Raw genomic sequence first — 23,830 nt, 5'->3', positions numbered from 1 at the left:
CCGAATTGGGCCTTTTGCACGTCCTGCAGGTCTCCACCACCTCTAATGCCTGTCCTTTTCCTTCTGTAGGTGTAATTCTTCACATATGCCTTTCTGCTCTCTCTAGGTATAATCAGCAACGACAGTCATTCTTTGAGTGACTAGTGTATACTGGGGGTTGAAATTCCTTAAGCCAAATGTGTTTTAATTTACTGTTTGAAAGCGCCATTTTGTACAAGTGTCATAAAGGGAAGGAACTAAAACTAAACTGATAGAGTGCCAAGGCAATAAAATAACACACAAAATAACTTTGTACAAAAGGAGTCTAGTTCTTTCTTCTTATAGAGCCTATTTTTAATATATTTTTTAAATAATATTTTTCTACTGGACCAAATTCATGTTATTAACATGAGACTTTAACTGTGGGACACTTAATGAATAGAAAACTCTAATATAAAGATTTATCTATAGGTGAATAATTCTCTCAGGTTCTATATTGTATAACTTTGTTCAGTCATGTTTGGATCTCTAAGGATAACAATCAGAGAAAGCACTGATCAATGTACATTTTTTTTTTTTTGAGATGGTGTCTTGCTCTGTCCCCCAAGCTGGAGTACAATGGCACAATCTTGGCTCACTGCAACCTCTGCCTCCCTGGTTCTCAAGTGATTCTCTGGCATCAGCCTCCCAAGTAGCTGGGATTACAAATGTGCACACCACACCCAGCTAATATTTGTACTTCTAGTAGAGATGGGATTTCACCATGTTGGCCAGGCTGGTCTCAAACTCCTCACCTCAGGTGATCCACCCACGTCAGCCTCCCAAAGTTCTGGGATTACAGGCGTGAGCCACTGCACCAAGCTTCACCAATGTAATTCTAAGATTACCTAAAAATTCCATTTTAGGATAATATCATCCCACTTCATGAGAAATCTAAGAATGATTTAAGTGTTAGGTTCTTTCCCTTACCTGCAAGTTAATGAGTGTACTAATGAGCAGTAGAATGGTTGCAAAAAACCTGAACCTGAAAATCTGAATGTACTTTGTAAAGGTATCTGAGCACCTTTTCAAAGGCTTCTTTTTGTCACTTCACCCACTAGTGTCCATTGTAAGACAATTGGTCTTCATGGCTGCCTTAGCTGGGGTGACAGAAATAAACATGTTAATTATTGATTTCTGGGAATCTAGTTTTGTTCTTGGTCACTCTTCTGCCCAACTTGAATGACTACTCATTTGTCTGATAAACAAAGTGAGGTAGTTTGGCTGTCTGATCCTCCAAACCTCATGTTGAAATGTAGTTTGGTTACAGAGTGATGTAGTTTGGCTATCTGATCACCAGTGTTGGAGGTAGGGTCTAATAGGAGGTGTTTGGGTCCCTCATGAATGGCTTGGTTCTGTCCTTGGGGTAATGAGTGAGTTCTCACTCTATACCTCCCTCCCTCACTCCTGAGCTGGCTGTTAAAATGAGGCTGGCACCTGGCATCTACCCCCTTCCCACCCATTCTTGCCCTGTGATCTCTGCTTATGTTGACTCCTTCACTTTCCTGCATGAGTGGAAGTAGCCTGAAGACTTCACTCTTTCTTGTACAGCCTGCAGAACCGTGAGTCAAATAAACCTCTTTTCTTTTAAACTATCCCAGCCTCAGGTATTCCTTTATAGCAACACAAACACTGAGATGCAAAGTTTCTCTTCTAGCACATGTTTGATTTAGATTGTAGAGTCAAGGGCTGGCAGGAGAGTGGTGCTAGAGCTGAAGTTTAAGCTGACAGTTCAGGGGCTACCACAGTGACGCTTTTATAGTTGGTTAGGTTCTGGAACATGTTGCAATCCACTTCCACAGTGAGCCTCTGGAGCCCCAGGTGTGTCGGCGTGAACTGGAACTGGGTACACATGGTGTTTTCGGGCCACACTGAACCTAATCTGAAATAAAGGAAAAGGCAGATGGTAGTTCTGTCCCAGGTTCATTGCTCTGCTGGTCCCAGTGACTGGTCTTTCCTTGCTTGAAGAGGTGGACCATGCACAAATAAACATCTAAGTACCTTGCTATTAAAATAGAAGTGTTTACAAAGGAATAGAAGACAGGAGCCACCCAATGCTGAGCAACTGCATGGTTGAGAATAGACACATCCTAAGGGCTAACAAGCTACATCTGTTGTTGCTTTCATCATCTGTGACTTCCTTCTGTTTCAATTCCTGGTAATGCTACTGGAGTCTCTCTGGAAGAGTGATATGGTTTTGCTATGTCTCACCCAAATGTCAACTTGAATTCTATCTTCCAGAATTCCCATGTGTTGTGGAAGGGACCCGAGGGAAGTAATTGAATCATGGGAGCTGGTCTTTCCTGTGCTATTCTGTTTATAGTGAGTAAGCCTCACAAGATATGATGGGCTCATCAGGGGTTTCTGTTTTGCTTCTTCCTCATTTTCTCTTGCCACCACCATGTTAGAAGTGGCTTTCACTTCCCACCATGATTCTGAGGCCTCCCCAGCCATGTGGAACTGTAAGTCCAATTAAACCTCTTTTTCTTCCCAGTCTCAGGTGTGTCTTTATCAGCAACCTGAAAATAAACTAATAATACAGTAGATTGGTACTAGTAGAGTGGGGCATTGCTGAAAAGATACCTGCAAATGTGGAAGTGACTTTGGAACAGAGATTGGAGCAGTTTGAAGGACTCAGAAGAAGACAGGAGAATGTGGGAAAGCTTGGAACCTCCTAAAGACTTGTTCAATGGCTTTGTCCAAAATGCTGATAGCAATATGGACAATAAAATCCAGACTGAGTTGGTCTCAGATGGAAATGAGGAACTTGATGGGAACTAGAGCAAAGGTGACTCTTACTATATTTTAGCAAAGAGACTGGTGGCATTTTGCCCCTGCCCTAGAGATTTGTGAAACTTTGAACTTGAGAAAGATGATTCAGGATATCTGGTGGAATAAATCTCTAAGAAGCAAAGCATTCAAGAGATGACTTGGGTGCTGTTAAAGGCATTCAGCTTTGTAAGGGAAGCAGAGCATAAAAGTTTGGAAAATTTGCAGCCTGACTATCCAATAGAAAACAAAAACCCATTTTCTGGGGGAAAATTCAAGCCAGCTGCAGAAATTTGAATAAGTAGCAAGTAGCCTAATATTAATCCTGAAGATCATGGGGAAAATGTCTCCAGGCCATGTCAGAGACCTTTATGCCAGCCCCTCCCATCACAGGCCCGGAAGCCCAGGAGGAAAAATTGGTTTAGTGGGCCAGGCCCAAGGTCCTTGTGCTGTGTGCAGGCTAAGGACTTGGTTCCCTGTGTCCCAGCCACTCCAGCTGTGGCTGAAAGGGGCCAACATACAGCTTGGGCTATGGCTTCAGAGGGTGGAAGCCCCAAGCCTTGGCAGCCTCCACATGGTGTTGAGCCTGTCGGTGCGCAGAAGTGAAGAACTGAGGTTTGGAAACCTCTGCCTAGATTTCAGAAGATAGATGGAAATGTCTGGATGCCCAGACATAAGTTTTCTGCAGGAGTGGGGCCCTCATGGAGAATCTCTGCTAGGACACTGCAGAAGGGAAATGTGGGGTCAGAGCCTCCACAGAATCCCTACTGGGGCACTATCTAGTGGAGTTATAAGAAGAGGGCCACCATCCTCCAGACCCCAGAATGGTAGATCCACCGACAGCTTACACTGTGTACCTGGAAAAGCCACAGACAATGCCAGCCCATGAAAGCAACTGAGAGGGCGGCTGTACCCTGCAAAGCTTCCCAAGACCATGGAAGCCCACCTCTTGCATCAGTGTGACCTGGATGTGAGACCTGGAGTCAAAGGAGATCATTTTGGAGTTTTGAAATTTGACTGCCCTGCTGGATTTTGGACTTGCCTGGGCCCTGTCACTCCTTTGTTTTGACCAATTTCTCCCACTTGGAATGGCTGTATTTACCCAATACCTGTACCCCCATTGTATCTAGGAAGTAACTAGCTTGCTTTTGATTTTACAGGCTGATAGGTGGAAGGGACTTACCTTACCTCAGGTGAGACTTTGGATTGTGGATTTTGGGTTAATACTGAAATGAGTTAAGACTTTGGGGGACTGTTGGGAAGGCATGATTGGTTTTGAAATGTGAGGACATAAGATTTGGAGGGACTAGGGGCAGAATGATATGATTTGGTTGTGTCTCCACCCAAATCTCAACTTGAATTCTGTCTCCCAGAATTCTCATGTGTTGTAAGAGGGTTCCAGGGGGAGGTAATTGAATTACAGGGGCTGGTCTTTCCCATGCTATTCTTGTGATAGTAAGTCTCACAAGATCCAATGGGTTTATCATGGGTTTCCACTTTTGGTTCTTCCTCATTTTCTCTTGCCGCTGCCATATTAGAAGTGCCTTTCACCTCCCTCCATGATTCGGAGGACTCCCTAGCCATGTGGAACTGTAAGTCCAGTTAAACCTCTTTTTCTTCCCAGGTATGTTATCAGCACAGCAGCATGAACATAAACTAATACAAAGAGCTATTGCTTTGGAACCTTTGCTTATTGCTAAGCACAGTGGATGTAGCAGGCTTATTGAGAGGATGTCAGTATGTCAGCAGGTGACGTTTGGAGCCTTGTCAGCAACCTCCTGGCCTGCCTATAAACCTTCTTTTGGTGACAGACTTACTTTGAGGAGCTTTGCCCCACAACTGATTTGGGAGACCACAGGAGTCTGGTTAAATGTTGACAGTCCCTCTTCTTGACTTACTAGCAAGAGTGACTCAGTAACTTACACATCTGCTAGGGACCTCAGGACAGTAGGTATAGGTATCTTGAGCTTTAATACTGTGTATTCAACTAAGGATGCAGTAGACATAACGAAAGAAGATACTCACAACATTTAAAATCAACAAGAGACTAATACCTGGACTATACAGGGAACTTCTACAAATCAACAAGAAGGAAGAGTAGAGACACCAAAAGAAAAGTGGGCAAAATAAAGACAAACTACTTACCGAGAAGAAAACATAAAAGGCTAACAAAACATATAAAGAGTTGCGATTAAAACAATAGTAAGATATTACTTCATTTTAATTAGACTAGAAGAAAGTATTAATAGTTGGGTATTGCCAAGAATGAAGGAGGGGTAGGAATATCGAAACTCTCATGTACTGCTGGAGGGAGTGGAGACTTGCAGCCATTCTGCAAATCTGACAGTACCTGTTTAAACCACATCATATCCAGTGACCCAGCAATTCTATTCCTGGGTATATATATCCTCAGACTCCACCAAAGTTTCAAACAAGTATATAAGGAGACCTATGTGAGGATGTTCACTGTAACATTATTTTCAGTGTCAGAGTTGGAGGCACTCCGGGTGCCCATCTCTGTAGAGCAGAGTGGTAGAAAGTGGTGGGTATACATGATGGAGTATTATGTAGCAGAAGACATATAGGCATAAATCTTAAGAACATAGTTCTGAGTGAAAAGTAAGAAAAGCAATTAATTATAAATTTATATAAGTTAAAAATACAGGCTCATGAAAGCAACAGTACACAAAAGGACATGAAGGGTGGTGGTGAAAATGGGAATAAAAGGGAATAAATTAAATTGTGTATTGTGGTGGTGACTGCCAGAATGCAGCCCTCTGATCACAATGAGAGGTAGCCTGTCCTCCCTTCATTACTCTCCAATACCCAGCCCTAATGCCGTCGCCTGCATTCACAGAAATACCCAGGCTCTTCCTGCATGATCAGGGCAGCAATGAGAGCAAGTAGGTGCCCAAGGGGCTCACATAGCCTGCCTCACTCCTATTCTCCTGCAGATATAATGGTCCCAGAATGAGGGAAGCCACTTGGTAGCCCTAATCCTTTAGTTCAGTTTCTGTGGGTATCTGCTGTCTGCAAGGACACGACAAAGAGAGATTCTCTCTCTTGTGCCCTGCCTTTCTGACTGTTGAGACATTTCAGGGGGGTAGAGAAGTCTGCCATCACTTACCTGTAGCTCCTCTCCCTATGAATGAGCCCCCTTCCCAGGATAGAGATCACACAGTCCTCCATGGGGGCATCTAGGGAATTCTGGATACTGACTGAGGCTGTGAGGGGTTGATACTGCTCTGCTTTCTCTGGCATCTGTGGGAAGAGGAATGCCTGGTGGATGTCAAGGACATAGCCACTCTTCTCCCCTGTATCCCTGTACCCTCAGTAAGTTTCCTCATCTCTGCCAAGCTGACCCAAAATTCACAGCTGATGTCTTCTACCCGCTGTACCTGCTCTTCCTGCATTTATTCTCACCCTTGGTCCAACACTGACGATTTGTGATGGTGCCTCTCCTCTATGCAGACATCTTGGAAGGTTTCTCAACATCTTAGGAATTCAGCTTACATTGTATTCAGAGTTCTTCATGGTGTTCCCCCAATCTCCCTTTCCCACCTCACCTGTTCTTCCCATGACTGACATCCCAGCCCCATCAGGAACTGTCCCATCCCAAGCACACCCCTCAGGCTACCTTCCATTGCACCTCTTTGCTGTCTTCTGCCTTCAGTGGCCTTCCCTTACCTCTATATTGAAAGAGTATTCATTTTTCAAGGTCCAGCATAAATGTCATCTCCTTCATAAAGTCATCCCCAAACCCACCAGCTGGAATTAATACCCTTTGCTTCACTTACTGCTTCACTTATTCCATAGCAACTTTGTGCATCTATTAAAGCACTTACCTAGAACACCAAATGTTGTGTCTTCCTAACTAAACTATAACCTGCTTGAGGGCAGGGATCAGATCTCATTCATTTTGGCCAGGGTAGACACATGGAAAGAGGGCTGGACCACAGCCATAAGCCTCAAGAATTTCCTGTTTTTATGATCTTAGGCATGTTGCTCTCTAGGACTCAGCTTTTTTTTTTTTTTTTTTTTTTTTTTTTTTTTAAATCTCAATAATGGGAACAATTCCACCTCACAGGGCTTAGAAAGAGAAAGGAGGTGGCCGGGCATGGTGGCTCACTCCTATAATCCCAGCACTTTGTGAGGCTGAGGCGGGTGGATCATGAGGTCAAGAGATTGAGACCATCCTGGTCAACAAGGTGAAACCCTGTCTCTATAAAAATACAAAAATTAGCTGGGCATGGTGGTGCACGCCTGTAGTCCCAGCTACTTGGGAGGCTGAGGCAGGAGAATTGCTTGAACTCAGGAGGCGGAGGTTGCGGTGAGCCGAGATCGTGCCATTGCACTCCAGTCTGGGTAACAACAGCAAAAGTCCGTCTCAAAAAAAAAAAAGAAAGAAAAAAGGATGTGAAAAATCCTCTGGCATGTGTAGGAAGTGCTAAATAAACATAGGCTATTATGATCCCTGTAGATAGGAGGCAGCAACTAGGAATGCCCCAATTTTAGAAACCTTTACTTAACTAACTAAAGAAGTTGGAAGATTTAAACCTTAGTAGGGTATGTAAGAAACTATGTCTCTCAAGAGAAAAAGCTCTTAAATGTATCATTTTCTGGTAATCCTGTAGCACAGTCATCTGCTCTGAAGGGGCTTGGATTACTTCTGAAATGTGGACCTGAGTGGTGGCAGATTGAGGACAACTCAGGGGAGGATTGGTGCCTACCTTGATGGCAAGATGTGGTTTACAAATGGCAATGTCTTCCTGAGCAAAGCAGCTAAGGCTGGACTCAGAGTATGTTGCCATGGCGATGAGTCTAAGGAAGGTGTTCTCAGGTACATTTTGTTCAAAATTGGAGAAGAACAGGCCAATGGTTATTGTCTTTTCTGAAACACAAAAACAGGTGGAGTCAGTGCCAATGGGTGCGTGTACCCCAGAAACAGCCATAGTTACATGCACAATGCAAAGAACTCAGGGCCTCACTGAGGTCAGAAAAATGCCCCATTTCCCCCAGCAACTGTATGCTTGGAATTCACTCAAGACCCCATTCCTCACCCTCATACTCATCACCACCTCCAACAGCACTCTTGGCAGATCACCTTAGTGAGGTTGGGGAACGGTCCCAGTGAACTAGAGCAAGTTAAGCTATTTGGGCCTCACTGTCCTTGTCTCATAATAATGCCTTCCTAGTGGGATGGTTTGTGTTGTTTGTAGGCTTTTTGTTTTGTTTTAGGGACAGGGTCTTGCTCTGTCACCCTACAGACAGAAACATCTGTTCCTACTGTCACCACTGCTCAGGGGATGACGTATTTGAGTAAATTATTGAACCTCTCTGTGTCTCATCTCATCTGTAAAGTGGCAATAGCAATGGTTCTTGCCTCAGAATGTTGTTGTGAGGGCTAATAAGATGATGCATATAAAGCACTTAACACCATTTTGGGCAAAAATAAGTGCCCAATAAATGTGAGCTATAATTATTCTAGTTGTCTCATTTCCCCAAGCATAGCTCTGTCAATTTTAACCCATTTCTCCTGAGGCTGCATTCTTTCCCTCTTGCCTGCTTATTTTCCTCAGCATGGAAGCAGGTTCAGCTCTCTCCCTCTGCCCAGTGTCCCTGGCTAACTAAACCCTAGCCTTCCTTTTCCTGTCATGCCTCCAGGGAGGACTGGGCAGTTTGTCTCACCTTCCCAACTCAATTGGCTTAATGCCCAGGAAGCTTCCCTGTAAGGCCACTCTCTTAATGGTGCTTTTCAGCATTGATACCTCACACCCTCTCTGCTAACCTTGCTGGGTGCCCCCTTCCTCTGACTTTCTGGCCTCCCTTTCTCTCTGCTTTTCCATTGACCGTCTCCTAAATGCTGCTGCTGCTGCTGGGTTCCCTCCTTACCCTGTCATCTACTCACTGTCCTCTCCCCACAACCATGAGCTCATCTATGCCCTGACTCTTTGTTGGCCCCCCTGTTCTGGAATTTTCATGTCTGAGCTCCAGCCCAGAACTTTATCTTATCAAGGTTTCTTGCTGCCTACTGGTCAGCTCCATTTGGATGTATCGTGGGCTTTCAGACACTATGTGCCACAAACAAATACATCCTTTTTCTCCCCGAACCTGCTCTTCCCCATTTTTCCTATTCTAGTGAACCACCCATACCAGAAGCACCCACCATACACGTATACACTCACACATTCACAAGTCCAATCTATCCCAACTCCTTAACATGTTTTAATTCTAAGTGCTTCCAGCTTAGTTTAGCCTTCATTTCTTGACTTGATGACTACAAAATCTTCTCATCTTCAATCCAGTGGTTCTCAACACTAGATGTACATTAGAATCAAGTCGGGAACTTTACAAAACAATCCTAATGCCAGGCTATACCCCAAATCAGTTACATCAGACTCTGGCAGTGAGGCCCAGACATTAGTATTTTTTTAGTTTCCCAAATGACTGGAGTCTCAGAGCCTATTCTGGCTCAGAAGGCTGTCCCCATCCCCCGCAAAAAAGTTCACCAGATGACTCAATGTACAGCCAAGGTTAAGAAACATTCTTTTTATATGACCCCTTCCATTCCATTCTGCCAAAAGTTCTTTCTTGTTAAAATGAATTTCTGATTCCACTGACTACTCTGGTTGAAACCTTCCACCAGCTTTCCATTATTCAGAGAACAAAACTCAAACTCCTTAGCAAGACAGATAAGACTCTGTGTGACCCGGGCCCTGTCCAGCTCTCACATCACTCCCCTGACTCCACTCCTCCCATGCTTGGAAAGGGAAGAGTGATGCAGAGACTGGAGGTGTGGTGACTGGTTAGAAGGCTGTTGCAATGCTGTAGACAAGCTCTAGTTAACTGATTCTCAGACTTGTCTGCACATTGGAATTACCTGAGTTTTTAAAAATTCTGATGTGTTCCACCATAGAGTTTTTCCCCCCCCCCCTTTTTGAGATGGAGTGTCACTGCGTTGCCCAGGCTGCAGTTCAGTGGCATGTCTTGGCTCACTGCAACCTCCGCCTCTTGGGTTCAAGTGATTCTCCTGCCTCAGCCTCCCCAGAAGCAGGGATTACAGATGCGTGCCAACATACCCAGCTAATTTTTCCATTTTTAGTAGAGTCAAGGTTTCACCACGTTGGCCAGCTGGTCTTAACTCCTGACCTCGGGTGATCCACCTGCCTTGGCCTCCCAAAGTGCTGGGATTATGGGTATGAGCCACCAAGCCTGGGATACCAGGGAATTTCTGATTTAACTGGCGTGGGACACAGGCTGAGCATGAAACTTCCCCAGGTGATTCTAATGTGCAGCAAAAATTAAGAGCAATTGCTCCAGTTCAGGGAATCTTAACCACAGAATAACACAGGGTGTTTTTTGTTTGTTTTAAAAAGAAAACAATGCCTGGACCCCATCCCAGACCAATTAAATAAGAACCTCAGGCATAAGGAGGGCCCTTTGCACATGTTGCTCCTTCCATCTGGAATGCTGTGACTTCCTTTTCTGGCCATTACTCTCCTACTCATCCTTCCAAATTCAATGCAGTACAATTTATTTGTGGGCAGCCTACTCCAGCCTGAAGGAGATGCTCCCCTGCCATCATACTCTGTTAAATTCAGCAAACACTTTTCACACTGCTATGAAGGGTCTGTTTACTGATCTGATTGCAGTTGGTATCATGTTTTTTTCCTGCTTCAGGCCCAATAAATATGTGTTGAATGAGTGAATGAGAGAGAGCGTAAGAGTGAGCACCAGGGGTTCAAGGCCATCTTGAGAAACTGCAGGGGGTGCCCTGTGGCTGCTGCCTGCCCAAGGCAGGGGCCATATGTGTGTGGGATGTCTGGTGTGGCCATAGAGCATTACCCAGGTTGTCACTGACTGTGAGGGACAGCTTCTTCCTCCAGAGCTCAGCAGCAAGGACACCGTTGTAGTGCACAGCCTGGACCCCAACTGCCAGCTGTACTGCCTTCTCCTGCTTACTGTGGTTAATCAGCGTCACTGAGATCTGGCCATCCCCTCTCAAGGGTAGGGAGCTGGGTGCTTTCAAGAATAGGTACAGAGGATTGGCAGTCTCGAGACTGGGAGGACGGATGCCATTGTCTTTCCCAAATTTCATTCTCTCTTTCTTGACTCGCTCCAGCACCTCTTTTTCCTGAAGAGACCCTGGAGAAGGGAAGAAACAAAGCCAACCTTTTACCCAGGAGTTAGAAATGCTTCTAATAAAAGCCCAGGAATCAAAACCATTTACCCACTTCTGCCCAAATGCCAAAGTCACAAGAGCTCTGCAAACCTCTAAGGCCATATTTAGCCCCAAAATGTCTGTGTGAGGCAGATCCACCACTGACACAGTGTGTCTCTTCCAAGCCACTCAAGGACCAAGTTCTTTTTCAAGTGTTATGAATTTGCCCCTTGAACGATGAGACAGCAAGGTTGGGGACAAGTCACACTGTCTCTGAGGACAGTTTTGCCGGGAACTGAATCTTTTATGTGAAAGAATTTAGACTTACTCTGAGGATCAGGAATGATGCTAAATGTCCTAGGGTGTGCATCCCCTACAACAAATATCTGTCCCCAAATGTCAATGGTGTCCAATGGGGTTGAGAAACCCTGTTTTATATGATGGGGAAAGGACAGGGACTCTTTCTGACTGCATCTGCCAGCCTCATCCCTTTCCCTCATTTGCTGTTTCAGGTACTGAGAAGCCTGGGGCCCTTCCCTGGCCCATACCTTCAGGATACTTGTAGTTCTGAGTGATGTCCTCACAGCGGTCACTGCCCACACCCTTGGTGCTGATGTTGTTGCCAACATACTTTGTGTTGGAGTCAGTCAACTCCAGTTTCCCATCCTCACAGCACTTCCAGACCACACATGAGGCATTTATGGCAGCAAAAAGGTCTGACACTGCAGGGGTCAGCCCCAGCATCCCTTCCTTGACTGCTCTGACTGGCACCAGGTCACAGGACCCCAGGACTGAAGGAGAGAAAGGCTGGTGAGCCCGGAAGCCATGCCTAGACCTGTGTGCTCAGTTCAGAGCTGCATAACCTCAGTCCCCATCCTCTTGCCTATTTTCCCTCCCCGAGGACCAAGGTCAGAGGTCAGCACTAGGCAGGGCTTCTGAGAGAGTCACAGAGGTGAAACTATTTAGTGATCAACTATTTAGTGACAAGATTTTCTGGTCATGGCATGTGGCAGGAGCCATCTCAGGAAATGGACAGGCAGAAGCTGAGAGGGCCACACTTAGCGTGAGAAACTCCTAAACCAGCTTTACTACAGATATCACAGGAATAGGGCCGCCTTTCTTGAGCACTTACTAGGTGCCAGGCTCTATGCCATTTCTGTTCCTGGGTGAGGAAGAGCTATCTTTTATGGGTCCTGAAGCTTCCTTTTCTGGGCTGTAGCCTATCCTGATACCCTCTTCATCCACGTCCTCAGAACCCACTCCTGCAAGCCCCTGACCTAACACAGCCACTCACCATCTTAAGATCCTTATGATCTTATGATCCTATAAAAAGCTGGAGATTTCTCAAAGCACTTAGAACTACCATTCAACCCAGCAGTCCCATTATTGGATATATATCCAAGAGAAAATAAATTGTTCTGCCAAAAAGGCACATGCACTCCTATGTTTGTTGCAGCACTATACACAATAGCAAAGACAGAATCAACCTAGGTGCCTGTCAGTGGTGGGTTGGATAAAGAAAATATGGTACATATATACCACGGAATACTACACAGCCATAAGAAAGAATGAGATCATGTCCTTTGTAACAACACGGATGCAGCTGGAGGTCATTATCCTAAGCAAATTCATGTAGGAACAGAAAACCAAATATTGCATGTTTTTACTTATTAGTGGGAACTAAACATTGGATACTCATGGACATAAAAATGGCAACAGACACTGGAGACTACTAGAGGCATAAGGGATGGGGAGGGGTTGAAAAACTGTTGGGTACTATGTTTCAGTACCTGGGTAATGGGAGCAATCACACACCAAATCTCAGCATCATGCAATAGACCCATGTAACCTGCACATCTAGCCCCTGAATCTAAAATAAAAGTGGAAATTATTTAAAAAAAAAAAAAAGATTCTCTGCCCTTCACTGCAACCCAACTCCCTAACCCACTGCTCTAAGGTACCTCATCTCCCTATAACCTTGTGGCCGGGATGGCTGGCACCTCTCTTCCCATGAGCCCAATGGCATCAGATCAGCCTTCTGCTGGCCACTGTCATGCCTCGTGCTTCTGTTTTCGAGGACGCAGACCCCTTGGGACTGCCTGCTGCTCCCGAGTCCTCTCCAGGGGACTCTTTCATCTCTTGCAGCTCTGTGCAGCCCTGCGTGGTCCTAGACCCACCTCTAGGCTTTACCTCTACCTCCATTAGGAACACATGGGTGCAGAATCTGCCATCCATCATAACCCTGGGGCAAGGCAGGCCGTGTCATCCAGCACTCTGTGGAAGTCTGAAAGATCCTAAATGTAGCAAAGAGAAAAATTCAAGTGGGAAGGAAAAGGGGTGCTGAAGAGGTTCTGGCAGAGTTGTTGTTCCAGTGGGATGGGAGGTCACTGTGTCACAGTGGCTGTGGCACTCCCAGGAAGGGGAGTGTACACCACCACTGACCATCAGTGCTTGCCTCCAAGGGTCTTGAAAGCCTACTCTCCTCCATGCCAGGGTCACACAGGGGATGGCGCTCCTGCAGAGGTGTGCCATGCAGGGTTACAGCCCTTCCTGGCTTGGAACCTAATCTCTCTAGGGCTTCTCACCAGATTCTGCCTCTCCGGCCTTCTCCATTCTGAAGTCCCTCTTCATTATAGTATTCATCTACAAGCAAACGCCCACCGGTGCCCTGCGCTGAGGCAAAGGTAGTCACCACGCGGGCAGGGATTCCCAGGCATCGAAGCACTGTAAGAAGAGGGGTGGAGTGTCAGGGGGCACTCAAGAGATCAAGCTGGGCGTGTGTGGAAGGCGGGCATTTTCAGTATGGGCACATTCACATTTCCTCTGGGCACTGAAAACCTGGGAGGAGGAGTGCAGCCAGAAGTGGCAGCCAAGAACAAGACGCATAAAGGCTAATCAATAAGGCACAGGTTCTACCGCATGTGGGGTATATAGCAGAGGAGAGGGCAACAGAACCTAGAACACAGCACTGCAGGGCTGCCCTGCTAGGGCAGAGTTAGGAGAGTAAGTGAATTTGGGAGCAGAGTTTGCAAATTAGCCCAACTTTGCTGAGGGGAAAAGCAGCAGAAGCTGGTGGGAGGAGCTGCCTGAGACAACTACTTCTGTGTGATGAGATGGGGAAATGCAGCCCCAGGGAGGCTGCCCCTGCTTTTGGAAATGTCCCTCCCATATGGAAGGCCAGGGAACAACCCAAGAGGCAGGGCACTCTGTACGGCAGACAAGGGGACCAACCTGTGCAAGCAACAGCGGCCAACACCCAGGCCTGGCCTTCATACACAGGTCGGCCTCGGCCGGTGAGCCACTGCCGCAGGATGGGCACACTGCCCCGTCGCTTATTCAGCAAGGCTCCTTCCTGGGTGGCCTGGGTCTGCGGGTTGGGCAGGACCCTCTTCTCCTTGAGAGCATGCAGCTGTTTGGGGAAATGTGTGGATGTCAGTATGAGTCCCTCTGGCAGGACAGCTTCCAGTGCATGGGTAAAGAGGGCTCACCGCAGTACTCCAACTATGGCAAACAAATCTCCGGCATCAGGGCTACCTGGTACTGATTAAACCTGCAGCTCCTGGGCTCTGTCCCAGGCCCCTGGGTAATACTCTAGGGCAGAAGTCCAGGACCCTCCTTCTTAACAAGTCCTCTGGCTCCAGCAACAAAGAGGAGCCTAAGAGCTGCCCTTCCTCAGAGGCTGGTTTCACCGGTTCTTAGTCCTCCAACCTGACTCGTTTGAGGTGGTTTGCACCTGGGTCCTGGAGGCCATTTATCCCAAGCTTCTTTCAACTCGCAGGCTGGCCTGGATCCTTGCCACCTTTTCAGATGGCACATCAGCGGCAAAGACGGAATGGCGAATGCATGACTCCTCTGAGAGGATTTTTAGGGACAAGGGAAAGCACCAAGTTACCATCATGGTCTGCATATTCTCCTTTTTTTTTTTTTGAGATGGAGTCTTGCTCTGTTGCCCAGGCTGTAGTGCAGTGGTGCAATCTCGGCTCACTGTAACGTCCACCTCCTGGGTTCAAGCAATTCTCCTGTCTCAGCCTCCCGAGTAGCTGGGATTACAGGTGTGCACCACCACCTCCAGCTAATTTTTGTATTTTTCGTAGAGATGGATTTCACCATATTGGTTAGGCTGGTCTGTCACCTGACCTCAGGTGATCCACCCACCTTGGCCCCCCCAAATTGCTGGGATTACAGGCGTGAGCCACTGTGCCTGGTAACCATCATGGTCTTCATATTCTTACAAATAATTTAGAAGTCCCTTTGATCACCACAGCAGCAAGCACTGGATAAGATGGGCCCTTCCTGCTCTTTCCCATGGACCTAAGCTCCAAGTTGGGGCTGGGTGTGGGGATGGAAAGAAGGGCTTAGTCTTCTGTGAGCTTGTGTCCTGAGGTGTGACACATTTCTTTGCTTTTCTTCCAGCTGTGGATGCTACTGCCTGCCTTTTTTCTCCTCCTCAGACCCTTCTGTAGGAACTGTCCCAACACCCTGGGAAGAGGGGGCCATTTGTGATTTACGGGGTCACGGTGATGGGGCAGGTCTGTCAGAGGGCTCTTGCCTTACCTCCACCCCATCTGGTTCCCCAGCCTCTCACTTACCAAGGCACCCAACACACGGGCCACGTGCACCGGTTGGCTCCACTTCTCTACCTGCTTGTCCTCATTCAGCAAGCGCAGACTGAGGTCAATTACATCCCCCTCAAACTGTTAAGGATCACACAGGGCCATGATGAACGGTCTCCAGGTCAGGCACTCATCCCACAAGATAGCCTCATCATCTCGTCTTTCTCCCAGACCCGCGCTCCACACCTGCCTCCCTTGCCTCATCCCTCAGAGTTCTGGCTCCCTCCTCCCACCTCTCAATGTGCCCTGGGTTCCTTTTCCCAGGCATCCAGTCCTTTGCCTGTTCTGTTGTCTGACTCCCAGTAGGGTGTAAGCTCTTGAGGACTAGTGCTGCATGGTTTTGTTTCATCGCATTGCATTCCATTTCTATTTAGTGAGCCCCTACTGCTCCTGCCAACCCTGAACCAGGGGTTGAGAATACCGAGGTAGCTCCTGCTCCTGAGGAGCCCATGGTTTAGGAATGGAGATGGTCATGCAGCCCCTTAGATACAGAGCACAGCAGCATGGCCAGGGCTCTTGTAGAGATGCCAGCACAGAGCAGCACAGTGGAGAGGCTCCCTCTGCCTTTGGGGTTGGGGCTTAGAGAAGGTCTTGAGAGAGGGGTAGGAGCTTGCCAGGCGATAAGGGTGGGAAGCCCTTCCTGGCAGAGGGAACATTCAGCCTGTTGCTCTGGGGAGGTCAGGAGTTAGAACATGGCGTGGTTCATAGAGAAAGGAAAGCAGGGGCCTGGCTGGAAGGGCTGTGGATGTTAGGCTAGGGGTATTTGGTTTTTATCTCGAAGACAGTGGGGATTTAACTGAGGCTTGATTTACCAGTTTTAAGGAAAATAATTCTGGTAACTCCGGAGGATGTTCTGATGTGGTCCAAAGGAAAGGAAGGCACCACAAGGCTGAAATGGGCTAGAGAAATGGTCTCATGACCAGGGGTTTTTGGACCTACCAGGTCTGTCTAGCCTGAACATACAAGGTTATGGGACAGTCACTCTACACACTCCTCCCCTAGAGGGCCCTGGTACCTGGCCAAAGTCCCAGGACTCTGCCTGGATGCAGTCAGCTGTGCCCAGGTAGATGAGACCATTCTGGTTCAACAAGTACTCCCTGCGCTGAGCCTCATTGTTCAGGAACACAGCATCATCTGGTGAGAAGGGGTAGGGTTGAGGGCCTGTGGGGGGTGCTAGGTCCACCCTTCATATCCAGGCCTCTGTCCTCCCTGCTGAGATTAGGTTTGGCTGCTGGCCACCCCTTCAACACTGTCCCCACTGGGACCCAGCCCAGAGTCCCTGGGTCAATCAGAGTGCGGCCTTTATGGTGAGCCAGGCAGACAAGAACAACCTTAAAAAGCTTGGTTGGCCAGGTCCAGTGGCTCACACCTACAATCCCAGCATTTTGGGAGGCAAAAACAGGAGGATAGTTTGAGGCCAGGAGTTTGAGACCAGCCTGGGCAACACAGGGCAGGTGGGTCTGGAGAGTGCCCAGCAATCTGCAAGAACAGAATGAGCCAGAAGAGAGGAGCAAAGACAGGAACAGAAGATATCCTGGAAAGCAGAAGAAGCTTGTGAGATAACACAGACCCCTTGGGGCCCTGGTTGGTGGGTAGCCTTATCAATTCAGAACTGTATATTCTTTTTCATAAGAGGGTCCCCCAGATTGCATCAGCTTTAGGCCTTGCAAAACCTGAGAGCACTCTGGACACAGAATAGCAGGGAGAGGGAGAGAAGTCCATCCTCAGACCACTTCATCCTGAAGCCCTCTCCAGTTCTCACCCCTGTACTGCTAAAATGAAGGGCAGCTTTCCCAGCGTTATCTCAGTGAGTCTCAACTCCTGTGACCAAAATAGCCTGAGCCAGCACCAGGGTCTGGTGGTGAGACACCTTTTGCTTTCAGTGGGAAGCCTCAACCTGCTTCTCCCAGGGGTGACACCAAGACAGCACCCTGAGTCTGAGAGCTGGTTCATCCAGGGAGAAGGCCCTGGCACAGACTAGGTGTTGGTGCTGCCCTTAGAGAGGGCCTGGCACAGGTGCTCCCTGCCAGAACTGCATCCCAGCTCCAGTGCCTGGAGTCCCTGTGTAGCCCATGCTGGCCAAGGTCCAAATTTACCTTTATTCCAGGGGTTAAAGAGCAGCGTGAACTGGCCCAGGAGGCATGGCTTCCTGCCTGAGAACTGCAGCAGAAGCGAGTAGTGGCCAATGACAGCATCCACAGGTGTGGTCACAGAGATGGTCCAGGACTGGGCATCTCTCTCCTCCACCACTGCACTCCACAACTTTTGGTCCCCCAGACTAGAAATCAGGAATGTGGCTTGGGTCCTGTTGATCTTGGAAGGCTGCTCTCCTGCAGTCACACAGTGATCAGTCAGTCATTGGGACTTCTTGGTCACAACTCAGAGTAATAAGGTCAGGGTATTACAAAGATGGAGCAGGCGAAAGTTGTTTTTGGAGGACAATGAAAGCGACCCATCCAGAAATGAGGCCCATCAAGAAAGAGTGATAGGAGAACACAGGCTGTCGGTGCCCATGGACCTACATCTAGAAAGGTTTGTAGTCTGTAAAATGGGCATCACAATGGTACCTGCTTCATGACCCGTGTGAGGACTGAATGAAATACTGCATGTGAAGTACTTGGCCCAACAACTGACAGGTAGTATGGATTCAATAAACAGTAGCAATTAAATGTTATATTTAGCCTGGATTTGATTCCATCCAGAATTTTCTACAAAGCTACTATTATCTGTGCAACCGAAAGGAAGCCCTTGGTGATGCTGCTGCTGGGCAGCTTCTGAGTCATCGTAAATAATATTTACCAGGCACATCGTCTTGTGGCACCCTCATGACCGCCCTGCCAGGTAGGCAGGACTTCTTATGGCCCAGCTGCAGTGTGGGCCACTTGCCCCTTGATTCCTTAACAGGGTGTTGGAGAGAAATCCCCAGGGCTGCTGCCAAAGGGGTCTAGGCCTGTCTCACTAACCAGTCTGTGCAGTGAGGGCCACCTTCTTCAGAGCAGGCAGAAATGCGTGGACTGGAGCGCGGAAGTGCAGGATGATGGTGAAGGGCTGCCCCCTTCTCACAAAGAGGCGCCGGGAGCTGAGGGCCTTGGTGTGGTGCTCCTCATTGTTTCTTGCTACCTGAAAGTCGCAGCTCTTGATACCCAGGGCTGTTATGGGAAAGACAGAAGTCATGGAAACTAGGTAAACGTGACAGCGTAAGTACAAGCAGAGATTCTGGAGTCAGAGAGACCAGGGTTCAAATCCTAGGCTCCACTTACTTTTTAGTGCAATCCCAGGCAAGTAACTTAACCACCCTGAGTCTCGGTTTCATTTTCCTTAGAAAAATCATCCCTCCTTCCAGAGTGGTGGGGATTTGATGATGTATAATACATTTAGCACAGTGTCAGATACATAGTAAGCCCCATTAAATGAAACAGTTAATATTGTTATTAATAAGAACAATGCTTATTCTCATTGTTGACCTCCTTTTTCTGGTCCCAGTCCACAAGCAATGAATAAAACCCACAATCTTTCTCACCCCTATTCATTTTTTCTTAGAGCACAACCAGATTATTTTTAGAGCTGGTTTTGAGATCACTGAGTCCAATTCTCTTGTTTTATAGATGAGAAGAGTTAGGCTGAGTATGGAACTGACTCACCTGAGATTGTGCATGATGGCTCTTTGACCTAGTCTTATCATAAACTCACAGCACTATGCAGCCCAGAAAAACCCTTCAAGGAGGTGGCTCAAGAGTTTTATGAGTTTGTTTCAATTCTCATTTAATAGAGGTGATATGGTTTGGGTTTGTGTCCAGGCCCAAATACCAGGTTGAATTGTAATCCCCAGTGTTAAGGAGGGGCCTGGTAGGAGGTGATTGGATCATGGGGGTGGTTCCTAATGGTTTAGCACCATCCCCCTAGTGCTGCTTGTTTAAAAGTGTGTACCACCTCCCCCTTCATTCTCTCTCTCTGTCTCCCATCAGCCATGTGAAAATGTGCTTGCTTCCCCTTCACCTTCTGCCATAATTATAAGTTTCCTGAGGCTTCCCCAGGAGCAGAAGTTTGTACAGCCCACAGAACCATGAGCTGGTTAAACCACTTTTCTTTATAAACTGCCCTGTCTCAGTTATGTCTTTATAACAGTGTGAGAACAGATTAACTTAAGAGGGAGAAAACAACAGGAGTAGAGAAGTCAAAAGATAAAGAACAATGCTGGAAAAAGAGGTTTAGGATTTTTTTTTTTTTCCAGCAAAGGAAAGGAATTGTGTACTTTTGTTCCTTTGATGGCAGAAGGCCATTGGGAATCTCCTTGGTCTGAAAGGCAGCCTGCGGTTTTTGCACTGGCTCAGCTGCCCTAAGAGAGAAGCTATAGCTTTTGCTTGCAGGTATGAAATGAAGTCTAACCCACTTCAGAGAAGTGATATGACCCTGATGGCAATGTCCATTAGACTACAAGACATATCTTGTCAAATTCAGGATACTCCTACTTCAAATTTCCCTCAGTCCCCAGTCCCTCTGGCTTATAGCTGAAGAGAAGAGGGGAAGGATGTTCTGCTTTTTCTTTCACTAGTGTTGGGGATGATAGAAGATGCCAATGATATCTATTTAGGACAAAAGAACAGAAGTGGTTGAATATGAAGAAATAGGAAAGTGTGCAGAGGAGGGAAGAAACTTCTGTCTCTCATCCTGATGTCCTTGGGTGCCCCTTGCATCCTTGTATCCCCCTCCTCTACTATAGCCCATGGCTATAGATAAAGTAGCCACAGGGAGGCAGGGATTTGCAAATTGAAGCACAGCAGCACTCAGAAACCAACAATGATTTATCTTTCTGCTTAGCACAAAGCTTGTGCTGGGGCCCAGGATGAGCCTGCTGCTGCCGACTGGTTGAGTCGGATTGGATGGTCCAATGCCCTCGTCACATTCTAAGTCATATGACTTGAGCCTCAGCGTATCTGAACCCATGTAATGACCACAGTGTTACAGCAAATGTTACTAGAATTCATCTGGATTCTGGTTCTGTCTGGAAGCCTCCGCCATCTCTTCTCTACCTGGCAGATGTCTACTCATCTTCCAAGATCCAAAGGCACCCACCTCTGTAGCCTTCACTGACTCCTGCTGGCAGAGGTCAGTCCTCTTTCTTCAGCACTTAACCCATTTGATACCCATCACCTGCCTAGCCCTCTGCTCCCTCTTTCACTGTGAACTCCCGGAGGTACAGTGCTTTCTAATATCTGCATCACCTGCCCCAGCAGAACTCAATAGATAGCCAATCAGCGTTTACTCTGTCAATGAATGGATGAAAACATTGAGACAGCCTTAAAGGAGATTTTCTCAAATGTATCACAGGGGCCTCAGGCCCCGACCTGTGCCACCAGACCCTCACAGGGCCTCTGAGGTTTCTGCATTCTCTAGGTCTGCCTAGTTTCTTAGTTTATCTCTGCCTCTGCCCCTTTTAGGTGGATTCATTAACTCCTACTTCTCTCCCACTGGGTCCTGAGGCAATGATACCTTCATGTTTTCCCAGCATCTCCTATTTGTACCACAGCCCATGAGAAGTTGTGTTAACACAGAGACCACGTGAAATGCTCTTCAGAGGTGCACAGTACCGCACCCTCCTCAATCTCTGCCTTTCACAATGCCCCAGCGTTGCCTCAAATGTGCCCCTTAAGCAGTTTTGTGTTTGACAACTGGCTGGAGGGAGGAGGGGTGGTGAGGGGACAGTACAGAGTTACAGCATTTGCCAGAGTTCTGTGGTGTAAAATACTCCCCCTGTGGCCAGTTAGAAGCTACTGAGGTGATGTTAGCGAACACAGAGCTATGAGGAAACACAGAGTGGGACATAATTATGTAGTTTTTCTACGACAGAGATACAGGGGACATAAACACCCTCAAGAACATAAAGGTAAAAAGAGGTAAATTACGTAGGAGGTGACAAGTTTAGAGTGCTTATTAACTTTCTTTTTAATATAGCTTTTTATTTGTAAGTTTATATAATTTAATTTTTAATAATGCCTGTGTTTAAGAACTGGTTCACAAGATGCCTCAAATTTTAGCAATATGCTCTTGCAAACTAGCACAAGCCAGCTCCAGCCACCACAGCACATCATGAGCTCATACTCACTGATTGTCATCTGGTGGCTACTGTGCTGTCTGTCATCCACTGCCTGGAAAGGATTTAGCGCCCACAGGGATTTGGGACTAGACTAAACAATCTCCTGATATCTTCAAATGTGTTTCTCTGATTGAGTAGATTTTTAATTTGTCTGGTCTCTACAGAATAAAAAGAATGATATATTGGTGTCTGTCCTATTTTCACAAGATGTGGCTGAGATGATTGACTGAATTCACCCAGAATTCTTTTTTCCCCCCTCAGGTGTTGGTCTCAGGGTCAGTTGCCCTCTGCACACCAGAGGCCAACAAGGGCAGGGAAGTGAGGCAGTTTCTACAGCAACAGAACCACAGCTGCATCCCACTGTCCCCACACCTCCACATCATCTCCCTCTGCCTACCCACTTCCTTCTCTCAGGACACAAGACAGCCAGGCAGTTCCCAGGCCAAGAGATAATAATTCCTGCCAAGAGTGCTGTAACTCTGACCACCTTTGCTGGTTTCTTGCTTTGTGTCTGCCTCTACCCTTTTTAGGTGGATTCCCTGACTCCCACCTCTCCTACTCTCCTATTTGGTCTAGAAGCTTTGGCACCTTCATGCTTCCCAGTGTGTCTCTCATTTGTATCATATAGTATCTCTCATTTGTATCAGTAAGCTGTGAATGCTTATGCTATGATGACCTTGGGATAAGAATATAAACCCATGTTAAATTAACCACCATCACCATCTCACCATCATCATACAACTATCATGACCAGTTTACCCCAACATCCTACCCCATAACCACCCCATAGCAACATCATCATCACCTCCACCTCCACCAGAACCCATTACCACACTCCCCTCCACAACCACCCCACCGTCATCTCCACCAGCACCCATTACCATACCATACTCCACAGCCACCTCGCCATCACCTCTGCCTCCACTAGCACCCATTATCACACCACTCCACAACTAGCTCACTATCACCTTCACCAACACCCACCTACCACACCCCCTCCACAGCCACCTCACTATCACCAGTACCCCCACCCACCCCCATGGTTATACCCCCATCTTTCTCCCCACCATCCATCCTACTTCCTTTAATGAAAACAGATAATGCTGTGGGGGCTGCAGACAGTCCAGAAAGCCCTGTGGAGTGCTGGCCTGGCTCACCCTGTCCCATGGCTTCAGGCTGCTTCTCTTATCCACTTGGCCGCCGGAAGCACCTGTCTTGAACTGTTGCTTCTGGGCTCCTTCTGTGCCTTCTCTCTTCCAGACAGAAAATAATGAATGCACTTTTGCTGGCTTAAGAAGCTGGAAACAGCAAAACTTCCTTCCACTACTCCTGTGACACACTGACAAGTTTCTTCTCTCCTACTCCCTCCCTGCTGGTATCTCCTGAACCAGTTGCTGGGAGTAACCCTGTTCATTTTATCTTTTGTGCCAGGAGGCCCAGGCAGGGATATGCCTGGCAGCCCTGGAGGAGGAGGGTGGGATGGGGAAGACCTGCCAACTGGAGAAGCCTAGAGGAAACCTTGAAACCTATTGCTTCAGTGGCTTCAAGAGACTCTCAGAGATGTCATCTGGACTGCACTGGAAGATTCTGGAAGAGAGGATACCACAAACAGGAGGCCCATATCCAACTCCAAATCTCAGGCTCTAAATATGTCAGGGGCTGCAAGTTGCTAGATGTTCATGGGCTATTTTGATAATAGAGAGAACATGTGTGTCTGGAATTTATCTGTGTGAAAGAGATAAGGAAGTAGAATTTGTTGGTGAAAAATAAGTATCTTAAAAGTAGAAGCTGGGGCCCCAACTCTTCCAAGCCTACCTGGTCTGGGACACTCTACCAGAGAAGGTTTGGAACTATCTTGGGACTCAGGCCCTACATCTTTTCAATTTTTCCTTCTTTATTTCCTGAAGAGACAAGACAAGGATCTCATATTTGGCCTTACCTGGGCTTCTGAAACTGTGTTACCAGAAGCACTCATAGAAGCTGTACTTGCCTGCATGTATATGAAATGTCTATAGAATGATATAAAACATACTGGAAAAAATATTGGTTGCCTGTGGGGAGGGGATCTAGGCAGTGGGGTAGAAAGGTTATCTTTCTGCTGTTTACTCTTTTACACTTTTTAAACTTTGAACTTTTGAACTCATTTGAAGGATCTTATTATGTAAAAAAAAAAAA

At 47.1% G+C, this 23,830-nt stretch overlaps 1 protein-coding gene across 5 annotated transcripts; it reads right to left on the bottom strand.

Annotated features, from left to right (window-relative positions):
• Positions 1-346: 346 nt before the first annotated feature.
• Positions 347-23,491, bottom strand: EPB42 (erythrocyte membrane protein band 4.2). Of its 5 annotated transcripts, none has more exons than XM_074393768.1 (13): positions 22,813-23,490; positions 18,525-18,710; positions 17,658-17,891; positions 16,577-16,695; positions 15,538-15,642; positions 14,180-14,357; positions 13,534-13,672; positions 13,139-13,242; positions 11,497-11,739; positions 10,750-10,932; positions 7,518-7,678; positions 5,915-6,048; positions 350-1,900 (listed from the first exon to the last, which is right to left on the bottom strand). In XM_074393768.1, the coding sequence occupies exons 1-13, from the start codon at positions 22,820-22,822 to the stop codon at positions 1,738-1,740; spliced, it is 1,959 nt and encodes a 652-aa protein (XP_074249869.1). In that variant the 5' UTR covers positions 22,823-23,490; the 3' UTR covers positions 350-1,737. The 5 variants fall into 5 exon arrangements, with proteins under 5 accessions (XP_074249871.1, XP_074249869.1, XP_074249868.1 ...); XM_074393767.1 differs by lacking the exon at positions 22,813-23,490 and adding an exon at positions 21,665-22,448 and having other exon boundaries at positions 351-1,900; positions 10,633-10,932; XM_010339575.2 differs by having other exon boundaries at positions 353-1,900; positions 10,633-10,932; positions 22,813-23,488.
• Positions 23,492-23,830: the final 339 nt, after the last annotated feature.

The sequence above is a fragment of the Saimiri boliviensis genome, chromosome 2, assembly GCF_048565385.1.
Source record: "Saimiri boliviensis isolate mSaiBol1 chromosome 2, mSaiBol1.pri, whole genome shotgun sequence".
Lineage (NCBI taxonomy): Eukaryota > Metazoa > Chordata > Mammalia > Primates > Cebidae > Saimiri > Saimiri boliviensis.
Note: the sequence above shows the minus strand (reverse complement) of the source record. Positions and strands in the feature narration are given on the sequence as shown.